At 42.1% G+C, this 26,514-nt stretch overlaps 1 protein-coding gene across 1 annotated transcript in view; it reads right to left on the reverse strand.

Annotated features, from left to right (window-relative positions):
- Window positions 1-11,438: 11,438 nt before the first annotated feature.
- The window catches only part of nedd9 (neural precursor cell expressed, developmentally down-regulated 9), a 36,768-nt gene continuing 21,692 nt past the window's right edge, over window positions 11,439-26,514 (reverse strand). Inside the window, exons 3-7 of the mRNA XM_084918815.1 lie at window positions 18,947-19,045; window positions 16,689-16,826; window positions 13,732-14,907; window positions 13,494-13,583; window positions 11,439-12,411 (exon numbers count right to left, since the gene is read on the reverse strand). Coding sequence (XP_084774941.1) covers window positions 11,866-12,411; window positions 13,494-13,583; window positions 13,732-14,907; window positions 16,689-16,826; window positions 18,947-19,045 — 2,049 coding nt within the window. The 3' untranslated portion in view covers window positions 11,439-11,865. The remainder of the gene's footprint in view (window positions 12,412-13,493; window positions 13,584-13,731; window positions 14,908-16,688; window positions 16,827-18,946; window positions 19,046-26,514) is intronic.

Genomic DNA, 26,514 nt, shown 5'->3' on the forward strand with positions numbered 1-26,514 from the left:
TTGTTTTGTTTTGGTTTTTTTGTTTTTTTTTACAGATCCTCATTAAATGTTGTTAGTACATTTCAGAAGGGTCTAATTATTGGCCCCGTGAAGCAAAGGAAGCAACTAAAAATATTTCTTAAACTTACAAATCAGGTTAAGAACTCTTCAACACATTAAAACCTGAAAGACTTACTGAGATAATTTATTGAAGTAAAAAAATAAAAATGAAATTAAAAAAAATCTGCAGTATAACTGCATGGATCCCTTATAGCGCGTGTGTGTGTGTGTGTGTGTGTGTGTGTGTGTGTGTGTGTGTGTGTGTGTGTGTGTGTGTGTGTCAAAATGATTAACCAGGATCAAACCATGAAAGAGTGGTTCGGGGAGCAGGAGGCATCATTTTCACACTTGGATCATCAAGTCCATACTTAAACCCCTTTGAGAATCTTTGGGATGTGCTTCATCAGTGCAAGATCTTGGTGAGAAATTAACCTGACTGTGGATAGACTGAAGTGAAGCCAAAGCAAATGCATGGTGCCATCAAAGCTGGAGGAGATCCAAATTTCCCTTTTCCCTTGTCCCCCCACAGTTTAAACACAAGGTGGCAGTGTTGCACTGATAGAAAACAAACCAACAGCAGAAGCGCCCCAGCTTAGATTCTATTTTACTCAAGTATTTCTATTTACTTAACAGTATTCTGCAGGAAATGTTGTACTTTTGTACCTCCCTTGGTTTTATTTGGTAACATTCGTCTTTTTGATTCAAATTAAACCTTAAGATGTGTTAAAGGACTGATTTTAAAGCTCCATAGAGGGCCTCAGATTTGCTGCAGAGCCTGCAACAAACTGTGCAGCTGGTTTGTTTTTAAGAACAGATGCTAAAAGACAGTAAAGAGACACATGTCCTTCCTCCAGTGAACTCCTCCGTTAACCAGTCTCTGTAAAGTGTTTTAGACTCTGCTGGAGGATTTTAAATTGCTGCCATAAATTACTGTCCACGACCTCAATGCAGTGAATTAATGCACCGCATGTTTAATCTACAGTCTGTCAAGCTCCAAAAGACCATTTTATTCTATGACAAGGCTTAATCTGTTTCAGCCACAGGGGTCATTAGCTTATTCCTGGATGCTTGCACAATGACTTTTACTGCAAACGGGCTGAAAGCGAAATTACAAATGAGCCATGATGTTGTCAGGAGCTGAGCACACGTGAAGGGTGAAGCAGTGAATGAAGATGTGTCCTCACACAGTGTTGTTCCTGCACTCTTTTTCTGTCCCAATCAGAGCTTTTTCTGCACTTCACTGATCCTCTTCGTGCAGTCATGACTGTGCATTTAAAGCACCAAGAGCACAGTGATGGAAAGTAACTAAAAAGATTTCATTAAGTAGTGAATTTCCTCATTTTCTTTCCTGCATTTGAGCGTAATTTCATTTGTTTGATTACTACTATTTACATGGAAGGTAACTGCTAGTTCTTACTGCACTGCATTAATCAGACATCCATGCGCTTAACAGCTTATCCACGTCAGGGTTGAGGGGACAATAGGAGCAGAGTACTCCTAGGACAGTCTATGGACAGTTGGCAGTCTATCACTGGGCCAAAATAAAAGCACTAAGCGGATAATTTTATAATTATTAAAGATCGAGGAAGGATATAAAATAGTGAAGAATGTAAACATCTGGTAAGGTATATCCTTCCCTTTCATTTTAACACATGTTTAAAAAACTTAAGGGGAACATTTAAATAACACTTTGGCTCTTCTTGATGAGCATATATATTTATTCAGTTTTATTTCTATAGTGCCAAAAATCATTTCAAGTGCTTTAAATTGTATGGTAAAGACCCCATATGATTGGAAAGAAACCCAGCAATCAGATCAAATCATAATCAAATCAAAATGTATTTATTTATATAGCACATTTAAAAACAATAGTTTCGATCAAAGTGCTTCACAAGTTAGGAAATAAATAAAATAAGACAAGTGATGTGCCCCTTTGAGCAAGCACTTGGCAACAGTGGGAAGAAAAAAATCCCTTTTAACAGGAAGTAACCTCCAGTTCTGGGAGAGGGCAGCTATTTGAACTTGCTGGGGATTTTTATCTTTGTCTTTCTCCTTTATTGACGGGGAAAGACGAGAAAATACCAGAAGAGGGAAATGTCGAGATTGGGCAGAAAATGAAGCAAAACTGCAGTTCCTCTGGTGGCCAGCAGGCCGACTCCAAAGGCAAGTCAGTCCCTATTGACTCACATGTTAGAGCAGCAGAAATAAACTCAAGCTCACTGCTCATTTTCCCCTTCATATCTACTGTATGAGTGTTGGTTTCCTTTATAACTCTTCCTGTTGTAGTGGTTAGAATTATGGGTGTGTCAATGTAGTGCTCAAGTTCGCTTTATTTGTCATTCTAGTCATCTTAAAAGACAAAGAGATGAAATTATGTGTCTCACAGCCCAGGTAAGTGCAAAATTGAAAACCACCACCAAACAAGACAGAACAATCCATTAAAGAAACAGTTCAAGGTCATAAAGTGTAACCAGTACCTGATTTAAACAGTAATAAAATCGAGACATAAAATAATAAAATTAAAAAATAGACATAAAATTCTATAGATTTTTTTGGGGTCTTTTGGAGCTTTTTTAATGGAATTATCTGAGAAATATTTTGCTTGCTGTGCTGTTAATTCTGCCAACAGCTTCTCCTCAAAGCCTCTCTTTATGAAGCAGAGGTCTTTATTAGCAGGTGTCTGCTGCAGCCGTACAGTTCATGTTATGCCACCCATTGGTTAATGAGCTCAGCCACGAGTTTTCACCATCACTGTCCTGGTGTTTTTAACCCACACACGATGGAATGGAAAGCCAGTAAAAGCCCTGAGAGTTACTGGACAATTCAAGGATTGTTGAAATGTTAAAAAATAAGATTTTTAAAACTAATTCTAAAGCTAACAGGATGCCAGAATCTCTATTTGTATCTTACAGTCAAAGCCATTGGACTAGAGTATTGTTAATCTTACTGTCCCCAACACCATTAAATAAAAGCACCAGTGGGAATGTAACTGAGTACATTTACTCAAGTACTTTACTCACTTTCAATGGACTTGTACTTTAAGTACTTCCATGTACTGTATATTTTTCTGTACACTGTACTATTTATTTTAAAACTTTGCTTTCCTTTTAGTTTGTAAATTGATTGAATTATTATAGATCGAGCTACAGGGCAATTAAAATTATAACCAGCTGCAACATTAAAGAGATACAGACATCAATAATTATAACCCAATAATATTATGGACATGATTCACTCATGTGAAATGATACATGAGGTACTTTAGCTACTTTTTAAAAAATGTATTATTTATTTGAATATGCAACCTGTGAACTGTAATGCTACTTAAATATGATCATAACTTTTACATAGGTGCTAAATGCTTTATTTTACTTTGCAAATTAACTAATCGTCATAAGATCGGGTTTAGATTCTTATGCAGCTCCACTTTTCAAGAATAAATCTGCATTAGGAACACCAATTAAAAAAATAATTTAAAAAATACTGGAAATTGCAGGAAGCCAGTGAAGACCTTTTAAAATCTGAGGGCTCTCTTCCTGGAATGAGTTAAATTATGTGCAGCTACATTTTGGTGATTTAAAGATAATTTATTAATAAAGGTCAAATATGGCGATTCAAAGAGAAGTGATTGTGACTGGGAAGCCCCACTTTGATTGTACGTGGGCTGGACCACTTAAACTCCAACTTCTGTCAGAGTGAAGAAGTCTAACCACACATTTAATCAATGAGAGATCTTAATATAAGACAAAAGAGTGCAATTTCAACTTTCTCAGGTTTTCTAAGTGATAAAGAAATACCTCTGTAGTAAATTAAAGTAATCTGTCAGTATGACTTTTGGGGCTTAAATTCTGAGAAGTTTGTGTATAAAATGAAAGAAATCTATCATTTAATTACTTTGGTGCATCGTTAATGGGAAAAGTAGGAAAAGCCCCCGAGCCTTATGTTTCACATCCCCGCTGCCCTTTAGCCTTAACCCATGCCTGGCGACAGGTTTCTGTAACGTTTCTTTATACTACCATAACTCTTGAACAGTTTGTGCAATGTAAAAAAATTCCAACGGATCCTGAAAACAGTGACTCTGCGCTTTTCAGGGATATTAGAGGCATTATGGTAATCCCAAGCACCGTGTCACAGCAGCCCCGTGAAGATGAATGTGGAGAGAGAGCATTTTATCAGACATTTTGGTATTTTTTTTGTCATTTTTTTAATTATTCTTTTATTCTTTCTCTGTTTTTAGCGTTTCATGCCATGTTTTTGTTTTTTAATTCCATATATGACATGTCACCATTAGCAAACATACACTACCCAGCCCTCTTCCAACCCCTGAAAAAGCAGGGCTTTGAGGAATTGTAGAGCAGAGTGGGTTTATGATCCACTCAGGAAAAATAAAGGTGAGCACAAGTGTCAGCAGTCCAGCGCAGGCCTTCGCCTACAGCTTGGCAGGAACTGTTTTTGGAGCTCTACCAGGGGGATTGTTTATCAGTCTATTATTCATGTAAGTTCTGAGGGTCTTATTCCGTAAAAACTGTAACATTTAAAAAAAAAAATTTATGTTCTTAATCGCTGATTACACCCTTCTAGTATACAGCAAAACATATAGAGCAAAACAACTTCCAGATGTTGAAAGAAGTAATTGTCCTGAAAAAAGAGACCAAATCTCATGCTCTCAGCTGATTTTTTTTTTTCAATGACAGTTTTACAGCTAAAACAAAATCATTCCAGGCGGCCTGCTTAAGATGATCGGGGTTAGCAGTTCGCTGATGTCACAGAGTGAAGGAGCTGAGGGCTGCCCCCTGCTGGTCACTGGTGGCCAGGAAACTGTTTACATCTTCAGTTGCTAATGAAACAGCTTCAGCTTTCCACCCAAATATGTTCACTTCTGGTTTCAAGAAGCCGACACAGCTGCAGCTGAGATGCACTCCAGAAATACAGCACTGAGGTCAGTGTGGCTAAAGACTGAATATTTTTTCTACCTGTTAATACTGTAGGAAACTTTAGAATGCTTCATCCTCTGCCGCAAAGATCATGATAAGCCTAATAAAGAGGAAATAATCTGGATTATTTAGAGTAAAGTAGCTGAATGACACACTGGGTTATGCATGAGTCACATGCTGAGAATCTGCGCTGGATGCAGGTAAAGTTAAGAAACCGCTCTCACACTAAACCGACTTTGAGGAAAACCTTCGCCCTTAGCTGTGTTGGTAACGCTGATGCCACATCTACCTCAGATCTGGCTGACGACGTCTCTGCCTGCAGCTGGGGCACAAAGGGGCCCTGCTGAGCGAAGAAGCTGTAATTTCAGAGCCTGCAAATACTTCACAGGAAATGATTGTGGTAAGCCAAGGAAATGACACCAACTCTGCAGCTCTCCTCTGTAACTTATAACGCGAGAGCCGGACTTTGCTCTCTTCTCCTGTCGTTGGCTGCAGGTACTGCACGCCCCCTCTCTGATGACCTTTCACCCCCTTTGCTCGCCCACCGCGCAGGCGAACGGCTGACGGTTTGATCGCTCTTCTCCTGCACATTTCCATCTCGGCGGCCCAAACACCTGTTTGCTGTTTCTCAGCTCGCCCAGACGATATCTCATTCGGGATCGTGGAGACGTCTGCCCCGGGGAGCTGATGGAAGTGCAGCTTCAGCTCGCTCGTCTCTGCAGCACCTTGCATTGTTGTGCAACTGCAGTGAACCAGAGACAGTCATTTATAAGATGTCTGGCTCGCTGCCTCTGGTCACAGAAGCCGCCGCCGCCGCTGCTGCTGCGTCCAGGACTGTGTGTTCTGGCCTGAGTGGATGAATTAGAGCTGCCAAGACCAAAATAACTCATTGATTCACTGAGCTCTCCCTGGGTCTGAAGCATTAACATCACCCAGAAGCTATTTCTCTCACTTGTTTGGAGCCGCAAGTCGTCCAGAGGTACCATTATCCAAGCCCGGCGAAGGCAAAACGACTAAACAAAGAAAGCTGTGGAAGCTAAAAGAGTTCTTACATTTTTAATTTCACATGATAGACTTTTTTTTTTTTTAATATATGAAAATGTAATTACTTTTTTTTTTTTAATATAAAAAACACCAATCTGCCAAGAGATTAAAAGCACAGGTGAAGTGAATAATTCATCTTGTGTTACAATTCAAAGGTATGCTACGGAAGAGGATTAGGGCCACTGGAAAAAAAATTGGAAAAAATTGTCAGAATTCTGAGAAAAAAGTCAGAATTCTGACTTTTTTCTCAGAATTCAGGAAAAGAAGAAAAGAAAAAGAGGTGCCCACTTTTTTTTTCCCCAGTGGCCCTAATCCTCTTCCGTAGTATGCCGGGAAAATCGGGTGGATGTTAATGTTAAACTTAACACTTGCCAGCTGTTTTTGAAGCACCTCTGGGCACTTATTTTGGCAGTTTTATTTTCAAGCTTTTTCCTAAATTAACTTGAATTTCAATGGTGACCAGGACATAAAGACAACACCTATAAAATCACCAAATTTAAAAAAAAGTGTTAAAAAGTTGCCGATTTCACTTTACCTCCAAATATGACTAAATAACAATGGACTTTATATCAAAGATAGATGTAGCCACCACCTCTTTAATTTTGTAACCAGATGAATCGCCCCCTGCTGGCCACTACAAATACCTGAAGGCATGAGACGCAAAATCTGCTCGGGAACAGTTTAGGCAGCAGGAGTTTCTGACTTGGCTTTCACTTGTTTATTGATTTCACTTTATAAAAATAAAATTAATAAATCAACAGACATAAAGTGTCTTTTCTTATGCAGGTAAACAATAGTTTTAAAACTTTTGTGGTATTACTAAAGTAGTAAAGGCAACAAGTATAAATACTTAGGTTAGATTGTGGTCTTTGTGCGTTCCTGTGAGTTTTACTTCTTCGCTTTGTTGGTTCTCCTCTTTGGTAATCGTCTGTCCCACCTGTGCCTTCTTCCACACCTGTTCCCTATCTGCTCTCCTACGTCCGCTTGGGATATATTTACTCCTGAGCTTTCCCTTGTTTCCAGTCAAATAATCTTGTTACTCTTGCCTGTAGGCTTCCGTCCATTCCTTGGTTTTCTTCACAGTTTTGATTTGATAGCGTCTCTGTTTTCCTTTTGTTTCTATTTTAGACTTTTGTCTCAGTGTGTGGATTCAGGCCTGAATTATAATTGCCTAATTTTGTGTTTTACTTTGCATTTGAACCTTAGTATGTCAGATATTTTTAGATTTTACTAGGCTTGTCTTGCATTTGGTTCTTTTTGCACTGATTCATCACAGTGTAAACACTTGTGCAGTACCCTTTTTTTTCAAGTAATGTCATATGTTATAAAGCTCAGGGGTGCACATGAGCTTGAAAATCAAGTTTTCTACACTATTTATGATCAAACATTCAGATTTGCAGAGCCATATATTTTTGAATCTAAGGACAGCCACCGCTGTGCTTCATGTGAAATGTTTTTGACCTTTTCAGCATGGATTTATTTTTCAAGTTCAAATAGTCGGACTAAAACAGCTTCTCTTTTTCCAGCCAGGCTAAAAACTTTAAGCCCCTTTTTTTCTTCTCTGCCTTTGTGGGGCAGATTAACAGAGAGCACATCTCTGCTGTGGACAGACTCATTGCACCCTGCCTGCAAAACGGGAACCTTTTTAAAAGTCATTCTCCTCTCCCTGGAGAGCGCAGAGAGGAATGCGGTGAATAATAAAAACAGGGAGATTGCCTGTGAGTGCCAGTCTGTGAGAGCAGCGAGGATTTTTTAATGAGATTCTGAGATTGGAAGCTGAAGGGGGAGGCGGGAGTCTCGCTGTGCTCATGGACATCTCGCCGTTACGCAGTTCCATCTATCCATCTATCTATAGAGCAGCTACCCCTCAGGGAGCGGTTATAGTCACTCAGACTATAATGAAACACAGCGAAGAGGAGATGAGGAGAAAACAGAGGCTGTTTTCAGCTCTGCCGTGTATCTGATCAATTCACTGCACCTTGAAGCAGAGAAATGTGCTGCAGATTAGCCAGTGGCTCAGAGAGACTATTCTCATGGCCCGCACAACATCTGTAGCAGAGTCTTGTCCTCTACTCACCCTCATTACTCTTTGTGTCACGTCTAATGTGCTACAAGCAAAGTGAAGAATAGTTTGGCTCCTTCTCCACCTGCCCAGTCCCGCTCAATGAAATCATCTCAGTGTTTGTGTTTAATGTGATCAGATATGACTTAACGATGAGACAAGCATGCGATTGGATAAAAAATCAACCAGAACAATAACCTAAGGTGAGATTTTTATATTACTTAAACGCTGAGTCACGCTTCGGATGAATCAACCCTTCATCTAAGCTCTTAGTCTAGATCCTGGAATGATTAATCTACACCTTAAGATCCTTCTGTTAGTGTTTGCTCCCCATCAGTTTGATGAAGACTACGAGAGGCAGTTTTGAAACAGTAGTTTCAACAATAATGCCTTTTTTCAGGGTTGTTGCACACCACCTATGACATCACCACTAGCTGGGCTTGCTGCAGAATGGCAGAAATGTGTCGCCACTCAGAGAAAACCTCTGCATCAGCACTCAATGAGGAGTAAAACCAGTTGAAACCAGAAGCAAAGAAATCACAGTTTTCCTCCGTATCTCCTGTGAATGTCTGAGCTCTTGTGCTGATATTAGTGCCAGACTTAGTGCCGCTATGCTGGCTTACAAAAATCAAGAGGTGCATGACACCAAGGTGCACTGGCAGTTGTTTTGGCACTTTTGGCCACCTTTAGACAAGGACATGACCTTCAGTGCTGCAGATATAGACCATGAAACACAATCGAAAGCCTTGGAAAAAGTCAACATACACTGTAGTTGACAGTTAATGTGGATGTTTTGTTTTTCTAGTATTGGGCTATACTACAGGGAGTGCAGAATTATTAGGCAAATGAGTATTTTGTCCACATCATCCTCTTCATGCATGTTGTCTTACTCCAAGCTGTATAGGCTCGAAAGCCTACTACCAATTAAGCATATTAGGTGATGTGCATCGCTGTAATGAGAAGGGGTGTGGTCTAATGACATCAACACCCTATATCAGGTGTGCATAATTATTAGGCAACTTCCATTGGCAAAATGGGTCAAAAGAAGGACTTGACAGGCTCAGAAAAGTCAAAAATAGTGAGATATCTTGCAGAGGGATGCAGCAGTCTCAAAATTGCAAAGCTTCTGAAGCGTGATCATCGAACAATCAAGCGTTTCATTCAAAATAGTCAACAGGGTCACAAGAAGCGTGTGGAAAAACCAAGGCGCAAAATAACTGCCCATGAACTGAGAAAAGTCAAGCGTGCAGCTGCCAAGATGCCACTTGCCACCAGTTTGGCCATATTTCAGAGCTGCAACATCACTGGAGTGCCCAAAAGCACAAGGTGTGCAATACTCAGAGACATGGCCAAGGTAAGAAAGGCTGAAAGACGACCACCACTGAACAAGACACACAAGCTGAAACGTCAAGACTGGGCCAAGAAATATCTCAAGACTGATTCTTCTAAGGTTTTATGGACTGATGAAATGAGAGTGAGTCTTGATGGGCCAGATGGATGGGCCCGTGGCTGGATTGGTAAAGGGCAGAGAGCTCCAGTCCGACTCAGACGCCAGCAAGGTGGAGGTGGAGTACTGGTTTGGGCTGGTATCATCAAAGATGAGCTTGTGGGGCCTTTTCGGGTTGAGTCAAGCTCAACTCCCAGTCCTACTGCCAGTTTCTGGAAGACACCTTCTTCAAGCAGTGGTACAGGAAGAAGTCTGCATCCTTCAAGAAAAACATGATTTTCATGCAGGACAATGCTCCATCACACACGTCCAAGTACTCCACAGCGTGGCTGGCAAGAAAGGGTATAAAAGAAGGAAAACTAATGACATGGCCACCTTGTTCACCTGATCTGGACCCCATTGAGAACCTGTGGTCCATCATCAAATGTGAGATTTACAAGGAGGGAAAACAGTACAACTCTCTGAACAGTGTCTGGGAGGCTGTGGTTGCTGCTGCACGCAATGTTGATGGTGAACAGATCAAAACACTGACAGAATCCATGGATGGCAGGCTTTTGAGTGTCCTTGCAAAGAAAGGTGGCTATATTGGTCGCTGATTTGTTTTTGTTTTGTTTTTGAATGTCAGAAATGTATACTTGTGAATGTGGAGATGTTATATTGGTTTCACTGGTAAAAATAAATCATTGAAATGGGTATATATTTGTTTTTTGTTAAGTTGCCTAATAATTATGCACAGTAATAGTCACCTGCACACACAGATATCCCCCTAAAATAGCTAAAACTAAAAACAAACTAAAAACTACTTCCAAAAACATTCAGCTTTGATATTAATGAGTTTTTTGGGTTCATTGAGAACATGGTTGTTGTTCAATAATAAAATTATTCCTCAAAAATACAACTTGCCTAATAATTCTGCACTCTCTGTAGAGTAGCTTTGCATAATTCACATTTAGAAATAATCCTCTGACTGAAAGACACTGTTTAAGCTCCTCCCCCTTTAAAGCCAGATTTCTACTGGCAGGAGGTCTGAACAGCAGGTGGGTGGTGCTTGTGTGCATTATATGGCCATATTTGGGATATCCCCTCTTTCAGATGTCATATAGAGTCAATAGTATAAATTTTTTAGATCAGTGGGAAGGCGGAGCTTTTGGCTCACAGGGATTGTGCAAACTCTGACCATGTTTAATATGAACTTCCACAAATGTAGAAGTGCATATGTGACAGAGAGTAAGGAAAGGCTCAACAGATCCACAAACTGTTTATATGGAGCAGGTTAAATTATGTCTATGCACGAATGTCTTCGGGGGAATGTGACTGGATAGTTTCTTAACTATCTGGTATTCCTCTGTAAGACTTTGAATCAAACAATCAGCTGAGGAAGACAGTGAGATGTGGCTGAAAGCCCAAGAGGAGCTCAGCAAACAGGATTTATGTTGTAAATTTCACTTCTGACCTTTGAAATGAAAAAGCCGCCTTCAGCTGCTTTCTTATTCACAAGCGGTCACCACAGCAGGTCGCTCCGCATGTTTGATTTGCTGTGGTTTTTACACCGCACGCCAACCCCAAAGATGCAGGAGCCGTGTCCTCTCCCGGGACCTTAGGAATTTTAAACTAAATGTGTGCATACCATCTATTACCATCAGCCGACGGAGACCATGAGATGTATTGTACTGTAATATTTTTAAGCAGCTTGGCATAAAACTGGAGCCAGTTGTGTCTATTGATCAATACATGGACACAGTAAACACCTGAAAGTTTTTTCTATGCTCACATATAAATCTTATCTTTGCAAAAAATATCATGTTTGACATGAAAATATATATTTTTTTTTAAGAAAATATCACTATTTATCATCCAAACCCCTCTGACTGCTTCACTTCTTGGACGACATAAGGATGACAAACCCCTGTGGTGAAGAACAGTCCTTTACTTTGTGGAGAGCTCCACACACACACACACGGACACACACGGACACTAACTTGATTTACAAGGAACTTTTAACTGTCACATCCAGCAGGAAGACACAGAAACGACACTCTACAGTTATAAATGAAATAACAGGACATCTCATAAGGTGCTTCATAATATGCAATGGGAATGTTATGAAAAATGTCCACATGTTCCTACAGAGGCACCAGTACTGCATCTATATATGTGTCCATATCATAATATAGAACAATGTACATAAAAATAGAGCAAATATTTACAGAACACGGACTATTTACAACATCTTAAACGGGCTTAAAGATGGAGAGCGACATACATATACTGCAAATATATATATATTTTTATGGCAGATGTACAAACGGAGTGATGTGCAGGAGCCATGAGGGTGAAAATCACAAATTAGCCATCTGCAGCAACTGTTCTTTAAACTGCTGAGCGTGGTGCGACAGGTCGGTGACTCTGTCCACCATCTCCTGGATGGCGGCTGTGTTCGGGTAGTTCAGGGCGGCCGTTTTAGTCGCGCACACCACCGTCTTTAACAGGTCGCACAGCACGTTGCTCGAGTTCATCACCCTGTTGGCCACCTCAGGCACCGAGGCCTGCCGGGACAGCGTGTCCCCGATGAAGACCAGTTTGTGGGCGCTGAGGATCACGAACTTGCTGTGTGCCACGAAGATGCGGGGGGGCTGGCCGGCGCTGACGCAGCCGAAGAAGGCGTCCACGGCGCTGAGGAGCGTGACGAAGTGCTGCTCGCACTGCTCCGAGTAGAAGCTGAGCAGCTGGCGGTCCCGAGCGCACAGGTGGGCGGACGGGGAGAGGGAGGTGGAGGAGGACGAGGAGTCTGAGGGCGGCGCCGAGTGTTGGTGTGAAATCCACTGCGTGATGTCGTTCTCCACGGGTTTGCTCACTTCCTGCTCCAGCTTCTTGAACTGATTGATCTGTAGAAGCAGTACAGATGTGAGGTCAAAGGGCAAAGGTTTAGCTTTAAATACACATAATTATTTATAATGGAAAATATTTGAAGTGAACATTTAAAAAAAACATCAGGTTTAACCCACAGATTAAAAATGGGGGCAGAAACTGGGATGCAAAAGATCAACAGAGTTCCCTTTATTAACCTGACAGAGGGAAGTATAAACACGTTTTGGAGGAAGGACGCGTGTCTAAGCTTTGATTGCACACTGATTGTTCATTTCATTTCAAAGCAAACATGTTTCCCATTTGGCTTATCCATTTTCTTAACCACTTATCCTCCAGTTCAGGGTCACAAGGCCAAATTGCGTTTTATAAATATGTAAATTTAAGCAGAAAAATCAAAGATTTTGACCTTGCATGACACTTAACATAAAAACACTTTCCTTTTTGCAAAGCATTTTATGGCTTTTCTCCTTTTTAACAGCAAAGTTAAACTTTTGCTGTCTTAAAAGTATCAAACTGAGTCTCTGAGAAAATGTTTAATGTTAAATTTACTGGAAAACGCTGTTACTTCGAAGAAATTAGAAATTAAATGACCAAAATGAAACAGCCACCCTTTACATTTCATCCTAAAAATGTAGAAGAAATCAGTTTCACACCAACAATCCCACCACTGCTGGCTGCAACTCCACATCCACAAACACCTTCGTATGAAAATAGCACCACGAGATAAATAAAATAAAAAAGTTTCACTCTCTCTATATTCTTTCGGTTCTTCCGCCCACAAATTCACCGTCTTATACTGCACACCAACCTAAGACTCTAGACTCCATGTTTACATTTGTACGGCAGCATTTGTTTTATATATTTTTGCACATGTGGGTCACTTCAGGGCCGCTCCACCTTGTAATCTGACGCTGGCCTCCATCGAGTGAATGTTAGAATCAGATCTGAGCACCGAGGTCTGCAGAGGCCTTCGTAAGAACCTCGAAGGGCCCCTAATCGCTCAGTGTTATCATCTGTTTTGTTTAAGACTGTGAGGTATTTCACTCCCCCGCACAGTGTGCGCTCCACCTGCGAGGCCCAAACAAACACAAAGCCTCACCTGTTCCTGACCCAGCTGAACTTGACTCTGCTTGATTATGTTTTCTTTCTCCAACAGCTCCTTCTGCTGCCGTTCAAAGTCTTCTTTGCCCTGAAGGGAGATAAAAAAATGTTTTAAAAAGGGTGAGAAACCAGACTCACATAGGTCTGATCTTTGATACACGACACATAAATTCTTATCTGTTGGGTAAAGTCACTTAAAGTAAATAAAGCTACTAACTGTGGATTTAATTGTTTACCTGCAAATGTACATAATCGTAGTCCTCCATCCAGCTTTTCACGCACTTCTCGCTATTGTTCATGTTGTCCTTGTCTGGGGTCGAGGGCACGGGGAAAGGTTTGGTCTGGCCCCCGTAGTTGTCGTTGTCCGACGAGGGGGAGGTGAGCGGGTGGATCACGTTCTCGTCAGGCGTGCTGCCCACAGAGAAAGATCCGTCCACATGCGTCCGCCTGAACAGCAGCTCGGCGCTGCTGCCTATCGTGGAGGCCAGCTGCTTGGCGTCGTCGGGAACAGTCCTGGAGACCATGACGAAGCGGTCCAGGTCGTCGGTCTTGTTGTGGTGCCTTCCAGACGAGGCCAGGGTGTTAAGCGCCCAACTGCAGTTTTCCAGAGCTTGGTAGATCTGCAGAAGGATCTGCTGTGAGTCCTCCAGGCGTCCCAGCTGCCTTCGAAGCTTACTGTGCAGACTGTTGTCTGACAGAGACGTAGCGTTCACCGCGGCACCTCTGCCAAACACAATGAAGTCTCCCAGAGCGGCCCGGACTCTGTCCAGAACTGTGCGGACGTCGTTGGCGTGGCGTTCCATGAAAGGAAAAGTCCTCCAGTGAGGGGAAGCTGCCATTGAATGCAAATTCCCAACTGAGCTGTCCACTGCTTGCTGAAGGCGGTACAGCTTCTGGATGGCGGTGTCCACATCCAGAGCGAGGCGGCCCTCAGAGCTGGAGCCAGTGGAGGACGAGGAGGTGGACATGCTACTGCGCGTGCTGCCCGTGCTGGAGAACGACAGGCGGTTCACGCCGTCCGTCACGTCCGCTACTGCGCGAGCATCCTGAGCGGGGATGTCGTAGATGCCTTTGCTGCCGTCTCTGTCGGCGGGCGAGCTTCTGTGCTGGGAGGTCTGCATGACCCGCGGGATGTCGTACACGTCGTTGCGAGACCCCGCCCCTGAATGAAAGGCAGGCGGTGGCACATCGTAAATGCCTTCATTGCCGTTGGTGTTTGGGTGCGGCTGATGAGCTGGAGGCTCCATGTTCGGTGGGAAGTCGTAATGTGACTGCGAGCTCTGGGCGGGCTTGGCGAGGACAGGTGGGGGTACGTCGTAGATGCCTTCCTGTTTGCTCTTGAGGGGCTGCGGGAAGTCGTAGTTCCCCTCCTGCTGGGCAGAGTTGGTCCTGCAGGGAGGCACTGAGTAGACCTGTGGGCGAGGACAGTAATCAGACTGTTATTATTTTTGTTAACATGTATATTATTATCAAACAGTGGAGCTTTCACCTAACCAGTGGCCTCACAGGACTATTTTTTTCCTTGTTGTGAAATCCCCGTCATCATACAAAATGCTCTGCTGCACCTCTACAGAGCATTTCATATCTCAGTGCGTACTTCCCATACATTCATTTATTTGCACTATTAGAACTGTGCATCCCACTCTCTCGCTGCTACCCTCCTAAACAGATGTGGAAACACCTGCGATGTGACTCATTTTTTTCCGCCTCCTGCACACAAACACCTCCTCTGCACTCCTTCTGCAGTCACGTCGCGCCATCCGCACCTGAGAGGTGCTGTCACGCTTTCTCAACTTGAAAATGTAAACACTTATATCGCACTAGGATCGATCGTGCTTTGTGAAGCATCGACCGTGGGCTCTGAAAATAAGGGGCCTCTGAGGCATCCTTGGAGCTGGAGTGTGCACACGACTGCTTGGCCAGATGTGGATATAACAAATTCTTCTAAACTAAAGGCTTGGACGCATTTAGTCCACTTAATGTGACAGAGTGTAGCACACAGCGAGTGAGCAAACATTTGCCTCTACAGTTGACAGAAACAGTCATAAACTGACTGACTGACTCTTTGCATGTGCATGCAGTCTCATTACAAAGTGAGGAACTATCACTGCTGCGGTACTGGTTTCCTAAAATGGTTTATGACATTTCAATGTTCAGCTTTGGCCTCTTCTGAGGTCCCGTTTAAAGGCACAGCACTAAAATGTGTGCTCGGCCCTGCATTCGGGCCGTCGAGTCTTTGGGGATTGGAAAGTCATCGACAAAGAAGGCTCCCCTTCCTAAAACACAGCTCGTTAAGAACTCACCAGAAAAGTGACATGTTTTAAATTCACGACCATCATAAGATTAGCAGTTAGAAACCTGGATTCCTGCAGAGGAGATCGTTTTCTTTTAATCCCCTCCCCCCGGGAGACTCGAGTTTATGACATTCAAAAAATGTGCTAAACACAGAATTTGGACTGTAAATGCACCTCAGTGGGTTTTACTGGATGCAGTGTGTTTGCACAGCAGTCCTGCAGTTAGAGTTTGAGGAAGTGAAAGACCTTCTGGCTTGGGGAGATACTATATTTGAAACCTCAAACTTTCAGCCTCTTGATTCCTTCCTCTAATGCAACGAAGCTTTCACCCTCCCTCGGGCTCGACGCAGCAGAGTGTGCGCTGACGTACATGGCACGGAGCACGATGGGAGCGCAACGGGGGCAATAAAACTGATTTCCATCAGCCTCCAAACGCACTCTTTACAGCTAGACAGGCCTGCCCAAACTGTAATTAGGAACGACGCAAATAACAGGTTCCAGCATATTTCAGGTTATTACAAACAAACTGGTGGCGCGCTGCCTGGTCGGCTCTGGTGAAATCTTAGAGGGTCTGGCAAAAGAAGAGTTATGTCCTTGTCCTTGATTTTTTGTTTTTTTCCCCTGCTGGCGAGTTTAAACACGGAGCCGTTTTGGTTAAACTCTCCTGGCAGGCGAGGCTTTCATTTAAACTGGCCGCAGGAATGCAATAAATATGATATTTGACGTATTATTCATTTAATATAGTCAATTAAGAGAAATCCTAGGAGCTGTATCAATAAACATAAAAATAAAATTTTCCGGACATACGCAGCCTCCTTAATTCAGCTTCATGCGGCTTAATCAAATGGAGTGGCTGACTGATGTGCCCTTTCATTTTGGCTTCTGGAAGTTTCTCTTACCCCTTGAGAGGTTGGAGGGATGTCATAGATGCCTTGTGACCTAGGGTCCATTGGTGATGGGGGAACATCATAGACTCCTTGGTTTCTGGCTCCGCCTTGCTGACCAGGGAACATCTGACCAGGTGGAATATCGTACACCTGAAAGAGGGAAGTGAAATGATCACTACGTGTTTCAGAAAAACAATCACACAAAGTTTGGTCTTCATATTATTTGACTGTAACTGGCTTGATCTGATTTTGTAGCACACTATTAGTTTCTGTTTGGCCATATGTGGGATGTCTAGTAATCAGAAGGTCGCAGTTCAATCGCAGACTTCTCAAGTCCACATGCCAAATTGGCTCGGAGGAAAATACTACTCGCCAAATTGCCCCTAAAGTCATTACATTTTTTTATATAGTTGGCAACAGTGGGAAGGAAAAACTTCCTTTTAACAGGAAGAAACTTCGCCTGAACCAGGCTGAGGGAGAGTTGGGGGTAATACTCAGTGAAGTTTGATTGTAATAGTTAGGAAGCATTAAAAGAAATATATATGAACATGTATGAAGAAGCAAATGTGACACAAAGTAAATAAAATCAAATTTAGTGCTCAGTGAAAGGTGACAATAAGTCACTGCTAAGTTAAAAGCTTCATATTTCTATTTGCACAGGTGCCTCGGTGCAGCGCTCCTATCTAAAGTGAGTGTTCTTTACCACAAAGGTGGCTGTAAGGCCAACTTGCTTTTGATTGGCTGGCCTGAGGTGGTCACATTAGTTACAACTGTTCCCACTGACAGCTGAAGCCTGGGCTTCTTTTCTGACTCGTACGTACGCTGGCCTCATTAGTTGAATCTCCGGCTGCGTTTAGTGTCAGCACCCAGCATCACAACAAAGTTTCTATATATGACAGGAAAAAATGCACGATAAGTCCGTTTGATATGGTGAATAGTTATAGAGCAACACAGTCACTGATTGGAGTTTTTCTTTGCACAGTATTTTCTCTTTTTGCTCCATTTTTGGTCTCCACCAGCAGCCCTTCAGATGCTAAATGCTCCACTTCCATATCTTGCTAGTTTCCACCTGTCTGTCAGCTGTTTTGAAGTAGTTTTCAGTGGGTTTTTGGCTAAAAACAGAAGGCTGTTTTGGCTGAGGACAAAACTTAAAGAGCGGTAAGAGTTTATGAAAACGGTGAGAACAGAGACCAAAGCTGAAACTCACTACAAAGCAATGTGAAATTGAGGTTAACTGCACAATCAGGTGATGACTTCCTGTAACTCCATCTCTGTAAGCAACTCGAGTTGTTTTCACACTGCAACCTCGTCTGTAATTCTAAAAATATCTATTTGAGCGTTTTAAAACAATACAGTACAGTTCTCAAAATGTGCAAACATTACTGCCGCACTGCAGGTTTCAACAGCATGAGAGAAAATGAAGTGTGAAGAATCCTTTCTCAGAAGAAACCATCTCTGCACAGAACAGGAAGTGTGGTAGGCAGAATAGCACGATGCAGATCAGAGAATTGGCTTTCTTGTTTTGAGAAATGAAATGCATTCGCCCAGGCACTGTGTGCTGCATCAAAAGCTCACCTGGATGGCTTGTTTTTAAAACGAAGATGCTTGATATGAGGTGAAAACATGCTAACAGATTCAATTGATATCAATGTGTAGGTAAACTAAAGATTATATTTGTACATTCTCAGATGCAATATAGTGTTAAAGATATTTATCCAGCTTATTTTTATGCTTGGCGTTTCCTAGTGTAGCTTTGCATGAGCCACAGTTCAAAATAACTCTCGTGCATAACTTTATCTGTACTTTGGCTCAGCCCCTCAGTTCATCCTCTTTTTGAAACCAGCAGCTTTAGCTCCACCCACATTTGCAAACAGAAGGTGGGTGTGGTTTCGGTACCCGAGATAACCATAACATTCTCTCTCTCTGACATCATACAGACCAAAGATTAGAAAAAAAGAGGGAAAAAAAACACTTCAAGCTGTGTTTTTAGTACAGCTTGTAACCTTAACTTATGCCTCACAGCTATTACTGGAAAATGACCTCATTACTGGAAATTAATGGGTTTAATGGCTTTTTTTGGTTTTGAAAAACAATAATTTTAAGGAGTTTTAGGAACCTATATTGGTTAATTTTAAACAAATTCCTTTATTCTAAGTCATAGAGTGCACTGTATTATTGGGTTCACTGTTTGGCAGATTGTATCAAAGCTTCTTTGGTTGCTAAAAAAAATAATAAAAAGATCCTGGTGTTATGGTGCATGAGGAACCTACCCCTTGTGATCTGATGGGTGGGACGTCATAGAGGTCCTGCTGGTTATGCTGTCCTGGGCTGTAAGTGTAGGTCTGTCCCACTCTGGTTGGGGTCACCACCTGTCCGAAAACAGCAGGAACACAAACAATCAGAGTTGTCGTCCAGGGTAAGAGGACAAATGCTCTGACTCACAACCTAACAGCCCTGCTGCCACCCAACTCTCAGGCGTCTGTACATGCATGTGTGCCGGCTTTTATTTGTTTTTCCTGTTTTCCATTTCTAGTCCCTGAATGACCCAGGGATAGTAAGTGATTACAGTCAAGGCAGATATTTTCTAACAACATCCTCCCTGTGCCAGGCTGTTTACAAAGGACCCAGGGAATGAAGTTATAAACACAACCCTGCAAAAATCTCCTTAGGCAGCTGTTTTGAAAGCATTGCAGGCACGGATGTATCTCTGGATTGAAAATGACTGGGGGCCATTTTCCATTGTCTATAGAATAGCAGCAAACTGCCCAAAACAGATTTGTAAAGACAAAAAGGTGACATAGGTTTTACACCACTGTAAAACCTATACATGACAGCCAATTCAGTCAGTTTCCCTTATTAAAATCCTAACATGGTTACAAAAGTGCTGAAATATACCATAACAGCAACTTAGGTCATATATTTTAAGAAGTTGCGAATGGCTACGTTTGATCATGTAGCTTTCTAATTTTAAAACAGCGGTGTCTTTGTTTAGAAGCCGAAATAGTCAGGCTTAAAAAAACAGCTTGAAAAACACAGTTAACGTAAGCCTGCAGTACTAGCTAAACCAGATAAGGTTGCTAATGAGGACTAACGTAACGCCAAAACAGGCAACTACTAAACTGATCAATGGGTTATTTAAACATTGAGAAACTGCTTTATTATTTGTACCTTTGTTGTACAGTTTTTCTTTAAAAGCTTAAAGTTAAACTACTGATTATGAAAAAAAAAAACCAGCAGCTAATATTAGCTTTCATTAGCCTGAATTAGCTTACTCATGCCACATCAAAAAAAATGTAGCAAGAAGTATTTGAATATAATAAACTCAGCAAGGTTGTGTTCCCCCCCAATAAACTTCCCTTTTTATTCCCATGAAGCATGCTGTGTAGTTCTGTTACAATTTCAAATACTAAAAATAAAATTAAATACTAAGGAAAGGTTTTTGGGGGCACTAAAGTTAAGTAGCCTTAGCCTAAAGCTACTTCAAAATAAAAGAAAGTCTTGACACAACACTTCATTATAAAAGGGTTTATCTTTTGTTTGTTAAGATTTCAACTTTTTGCTTTAGTTTTCATAGAGATACATAACATGAAAGAGTAATGCTAGCTAATGTTACCTTAAAATAGCTACTTATTTAAAAACTGTCAGAGGGGAAACAAAATTATTAAACATATGAAACTGATTTTTGGCTCATATAAACAGTGAGAAATGCAATTTGTCCCATTAAAAATGTACAAACCAAACCACAGAAGTTAGATTTTTTTTGTTAGCTTGAATTAACGCAGGCCATAGAGACTGGTTGGTAAACACTGCTATCTAGGGAAAAATGTATTTTGACTGGTTAGTACTGGAGGCACTGGAGGTTGCTGCACAAACAACTTGTTGTTATAATATAAGCTTTTCATTTCACTGTAACTGTTACTTATACCAGAAGAATTAGGCAATGGAAGCAAGAACAACTGACACATGAGAGATCGTTATATCTCTGCTCACTTGGAAAAAACACATATCCCACAATACTAGAGCTCAACTAATAAAAAACTAAATAAAACATAAAACTTATGTGATTCAGTCAAGCAATAAAAATAGGTCAACCTTCAGCAGTGCTTTGGGAGAGTTTTTAGCAAGGACTTCATCTGAATGGAAGATGGTTTTATAGCCGAAATGGCATTGGAGAAGGAGTTTTATCGTAGTGCTGGCAGGACTGTGAGTTTCTAAATCCAGAAATCTCTGGTGAAGTAATCACCGGGTCACTGGTATTGATGAACAACACTCTTAAACTGAAGCATTTGGTGCTGTAGGATTTAATACACCTTTAAAATATTTTACTCTGCGGTGTAGACAGGCTTAGGAATAATGGCACGATTACTGCTTGGGAAAAAAAACGAAACAAAATACAAACACATGCTGCGGGCCTCACCTACGCCCTTGACATTTTTAACCCTGTTAATTATTTAACACATTTTTCCTCCTCTTTTCCCGTCAGAGGCAATCAGCTCCTTCACACCTCCTAATCCCCCCGTTCTCAAACCCTCAGGCTGATTCACATCTCCTAAAAGCAGCAGAGCAGCCGACCTCCTTGATGCGTCAGACAGACGGAGGAATGCCGGGAATGTCCTTCCCTGAGCCCAGTACTCCTCTTTTGCCCCCGCGCAACGCTATCGCTACACTGGAACAAACAGGGTTCATTAGCAGGGCTCGAAAATAGGAACCATACGCACAGCTCCCTGGCAAAGGGCCGAGTCCCCAGGGACATGAAAGACCTCCGTCCCTGTATCCACTCATGAGTCACTTTATAGCACAATAACCTAATAGCATCTCTCGTCCTGAGACATTTATCGGAGCATGAGCAGTAGGAGACGTAACCTCAGAATGGGATTAGTGCTCCAGAGGAACTGGTTTGTAAAAGAGATTTATGAAAAAAGGTAACTCAAGTGGAAGAAAGGGAAAGAGAGGGGAACGGAAAAAGAGTTGCCTAGTATGGAAAGGAATGCCATTCATCTGACTAACAGTAGTCCATATGGTTCTTATGAGTCCAATCTGAACAAGCCCGTGGTGATTTAAGGTGTTCACTGTTGGCGCTCGCGCCACAGCAGACATCATCCCGGCGAGGCCTTTGGGGTCAGAGCTGAAAACGTATACTGCGGGCTTTAAATACTCTCTGAAATAAACCAGAAGAGGAATAAACAGCTGCTTCTGGCTCTCCTCACTCTGGGCTGATTATTTTTAAGGTTTTATCTGCTTAAAAGCATACACAGTCAAGTGATGTAAACCATTTGTTACTGCATGACTTAGATCTGAAGTTTTCAAATCTGGGCCCCTTATTACTCTCAAAAACTAGCGATACTGCCAGCAGGAAAAGGGTTACTGTTAATTTAACACTTTGTTTTTGTTTTGTGGGCTCTTTTGTTCATCTTAAACCTTGGTATTATTAAATGTCGGCCTACTTAGCCAATACGGGTTCCTGTCTTTTTACAATGTACTTTAATACTAAAGAAACCTAAAGACCTGCCTATTTCTAAAAATCTAAAATGTAACTTTGGATACTAAATAAGACAAAAAACTAAATTCAACGATGTTTGGAGGGCTAGTGAAGTTGTGCTCTTTGACATACAGGGAGTGCAGAATTATTAGGCAAATGAGTATTTTGTCCACTTCATCCTCTTCATGCATGTTGTCTTACTCCAAGCTGTATAGGCTCAAAAGCCTACTACCAATTAAGCATATTAGGTGATGTGCATCTCTGTAATGAGAAGGGGTGTGGTCTAATGACATCAACACCCTATATCAGGTGTGCATAATTATTAGGCAACTTCCTTTCCTTTGGCAAAATGGGTCAAAAGAAGGACTTGACAGGCTCAGAAAAGTCAAAAATAGTGAGATATCTTGCAGAGGGATGCAGCAGTCTCAAAATTGCAAAGCTTCTGAAGCGTGATCATCGAACAATCAAGCGTTTCATTCAAAATAGTCAACAGGGTCACAAGAAGCATGTGGAAAAACCAAGGCGCAAAATAACTGCCCATGAACTGAGAAAAGTCAAGCGTGCAGCTGCCAAGATGCCACTTGCCACCAGTTTGGCCATATTTCAGAGCTGCAACATCACTGGAGTGCCCAAAAGCACAAGGTGTGCAATACTCAGAGACATGGCCAAGGTAAGAAAGGCTGAAAGACGACCACCACTGAACAAGACACACAAGCTGAAACGTCAAGACTGGGCCAAGAAATATCTCAAGACTGATTCTTCTAAGGTTTTATGGACTGATGAAATGAGAGTGAGTCTTGATGGGCCAGATGGATGGGCCCGTGGCTGGATTGGTAAAGGGCAGAGAGCTCCAGTCCGACTCAGACGCCAGCAAGGTGGAGGTGGAGTACTGGTTTGGGCTGGTATCATCAAAGATGAGCTTGTGGGGCCTTTTCGGGTTGAGGATGGAGTCAAGCTCAACTCCCAGTCCTACTGCCAGTTTCTGGAAGACACCTTCTTCAAGCAGTGGTACAGGAAGAAGTCTGCATCCTTCAAGAAAAACATGATTTTCATGCAGGACAATGCTCCATCACACGCGTCCAAGTACTCCACAGCGTGGCTGGCAAGAAAGGGTATAAAAGAAGAAAAACTAATGACATGGCCTCCTTGTTCACCTGATCTGAACCCCATTGAGAACCTGTGGTCCATCATCAAATGTGAGATTTACAAGGAGGGAAAACAGTACACCTCTCTGAACAGTGTCTGGGAGGCTGTGGTTGCTGCTGCACGCAATGTTGATGGTGAACAGATCAAAACACTGACAGAATCCATGGATGGCAGGCTTTTGAGTGTCCTTGCAAAGAAAGGTGGCTATATTGGTCGCTGATTTGTTTTTGTTTTGTTTTTGAATGTCAGAAATGTATATTTGTGAATGTGGAGATGTTATATTGGTTTCACTGGTAAAAATAAATCATTGAAATGGGTATATATTTGTTTTTTGTTAAGTTGCCTAATAATTATGCACAGTAATAGTCACCTGCACACACAGATATCCCCCTAAAATAGCTAAAACTAAAAACAAACTAAAAACTACTTCCAAAAACATTCAGCTTTGATATTAATGAGTTTTGTGGGTTCATTGAGAACATGGTTGTTGTTCAATAATAAAATTATTCCTCAAAAATACAACTTGCCTAATAATTCTGCACTCCCTGTATAACGATGTGCTGCCTGCTGGCTAACTCCAGTGTTATTGTTAGGTTAATAAAAACACATCAGGACAGGGAAGGTGGAGGACGAGAGTTAGATTGTTCTCTCCAATGGGGAGAGACGAATGCCATCGAAAGGCAGGAAGACAACACTGAAAACAGGCAAACCTTCAGCTAATAAAATGTCTGAGGTTATTCATTAGTACATATTGTACTGCGAGTTTTTCTTAGTTTAAACACCCGCTACATATAAATACTATTCAGACAATGAAAGACGAGAGCTTAGTGGAGCGCAGAAGCATCGGTTAAAAAGATTCATCTGGTTTATCTGATTTATTGTCTTTCTATTCTATTCTTGAGAGCAGCTTTAATGCCTTTTCATATTTTCTATTTTCTGCCCAGTGAAAATGTGCTGAAATGTGAAAAGCAGTAGGCATATTAAATCTCTCAGAGCAACCAGACTCAGGAGATAACAAGCCAGCCTCCTGCTTGTTTAAAAGGTCACTCAGCCGGGCTACCTTCCCTCTGGGCTTAAGGGAAGCCTGGACCCAGCTGTCACATGCAGATGACAGCGAGGTGTCCGCTGAAGACCTCGGTGACCTTTTCTGCAGGTACATGTCATCGCTCTGAGCGCCCATCAGTGGCTTCTTTCAGCCTCTGCCAGATGCACACTGCTCATTTATTTCCCTTCTGTTTACCCAGCAGGCTGTTGCTCTGAGGACACTTGGCGCGGCTATAATTGCCGACGGGCAAATATTTACCACATCCAATGAGGTTGTCGCTTGCATGACGGCGGTGCGTGGCCTTTCAGAGAACGATGACATCACGAATAGCCGAGCCAAAAGGAGGGAGGGCGCTGAGCAAACATTTGTTCCCACTCAGGTGAGGGGAGCTCAGGATGCCTTCATTGAAGATGAAGGGCAACGTCGGCGACTTAAACGAGTGGCAAGAGGAGGCAAATAGATGGCTTGTTAACACTCCTACGTGTTGTGGCGAGTGACTCATGTCTCTTTCAGCAGGACCCTGTTTACTTAGCCTGCTGGCAGGATCAGATTTTGGAAGGTAGACCTTTAAAGCTTTACTTCAGGGTCATTTGAGAGGTCTTGTCATAGCATCAACAACTACCTCATGGGCTTGTTATATACTCTCTCAGGTTTTATGTACTGATGGGCAATGAATTACTCTGTATATATGTCAGGTTTTACTGGTATTCACATCTTAAGATATAACCAAACTACTAAGTACTAGTACATATTAATAGTTTGGTCTCCAAAGCATAAAAACAAAGCTGGAGTGAAGTTTTAGGTAAACTATTAACAGTTTGGAGAATAGCAAAAGAAATCAGCTTGTAAAAATGTCACTGTATTTCCTTCTCTTGAGAAAATGTGCTGCTACGGATTCAGATAAGGCTGAACCTGAGAGTATTTCTTCTCTAAAAGAAAAGCAGATGTGGTCGGCGGGTAACAGGAAAGTAAAAGTATACGTTTTTAAGACCTTCTATAAAAGATCCATGTATTTTCTTAACTGCTTAACCAACTCGCGGTTGAAAGCAAGAGTCTATCTCAGTGGTCATGGGGGACAAGTGGGTTGCAGGTTACCTGTCCAAACAACTTTAAAGAACAAAATACACAATTAAAGTGAGACCATACTTGCTATGCTATTTTAAAATGACCAGTAATTGACCTCAAGAAGATATATTATTCCCTCTTTCCAGGCACAGGCTTTAACCACCAGGAACAATAAGCTGATTTTTAATTCTTCACATTTCTGCAGACTAACAACAAACAGTCTGATTAGCGTCATCTTCAACATCTTCGGGGATTCCACCAGCTAAATTTGTGATATTTTAAGGCCTTTTCCTTTTCCAAGTGAAAGTGTAATCAAGATAACTTTAAGGGACTGCAGACGGCCTGGAAGAAGAGCTCAGACGGCGAAGGTCTTCCCTCTTCTCCCATCTGGCTTTGAAAAGAGTTTGCTTCACCAGCTGGCTCCGCTGGTCACACTCAGTGATAGACAGACTGCTCAATCACCTGCCAAGTATTTTTTGAACGTGCCCATCATTTTCCAAACGGTTTCCCAGGACGACTTCCCAGATGGTTCTGTGTTAAAACCATCTGGCGCGCAGAGTTAATCTCGACCCAGACAAACCCAAATAGTAGTTTTTGGACACTGCGCTCGCCACCGGCAAAGTCAAAACAACAAAGGAGGGGTAGGTCTTCTCCAAAAAAATATTTGTGTTCCTGCAGCCAAGATCACATAAAGCCATTTTGGAAACCTGCCCAGGTTGCTAAGACACCTTATGTTGGTTTGTCCTTCACTCATCTGAGTAAGTTCATTTCTTCTTGACTGCCTCGGGGTGAATTATGGCATCTCTGTGTGGCAACACTTCCCCGGATATCATCCTTTCACACCCTTTCATTGGTTACTTGCACACACACACTGCCACCCCCATCTGCACCCACACTAATGGGCTGCTGACACATCAACATCAACAACCCAAATGAGGCTTTTCACCACAGCGCGGCATATAAAACGATGGTGACAATGACACCGCCGGTAATGTAGCAACAGCTTTATTGAATTTCCTCCACCCGTCTCCTCATTCACACCTCCTCATCTCCGCTCTGCTCCTATCTGCAGCTCTGTCAGCACGGCGCCGCTAGCTTACTTT

The sequence above is a fragment of the Perissodus microlepis genome, chromosome 22 (genome assembly GCF_051167445.1).
Source record: "Perissodus microlepis isolate ML-2025 ecotype Zambia chromosome 22, ASM5116744v1, whole genome shotgun sequence".
Lineage (NCBI taxonomy): Eukaryota > Metazoa > Chordata > Actinopteri > Cichliformes > Cichlidae > Perissodus > Perissodus microlepis.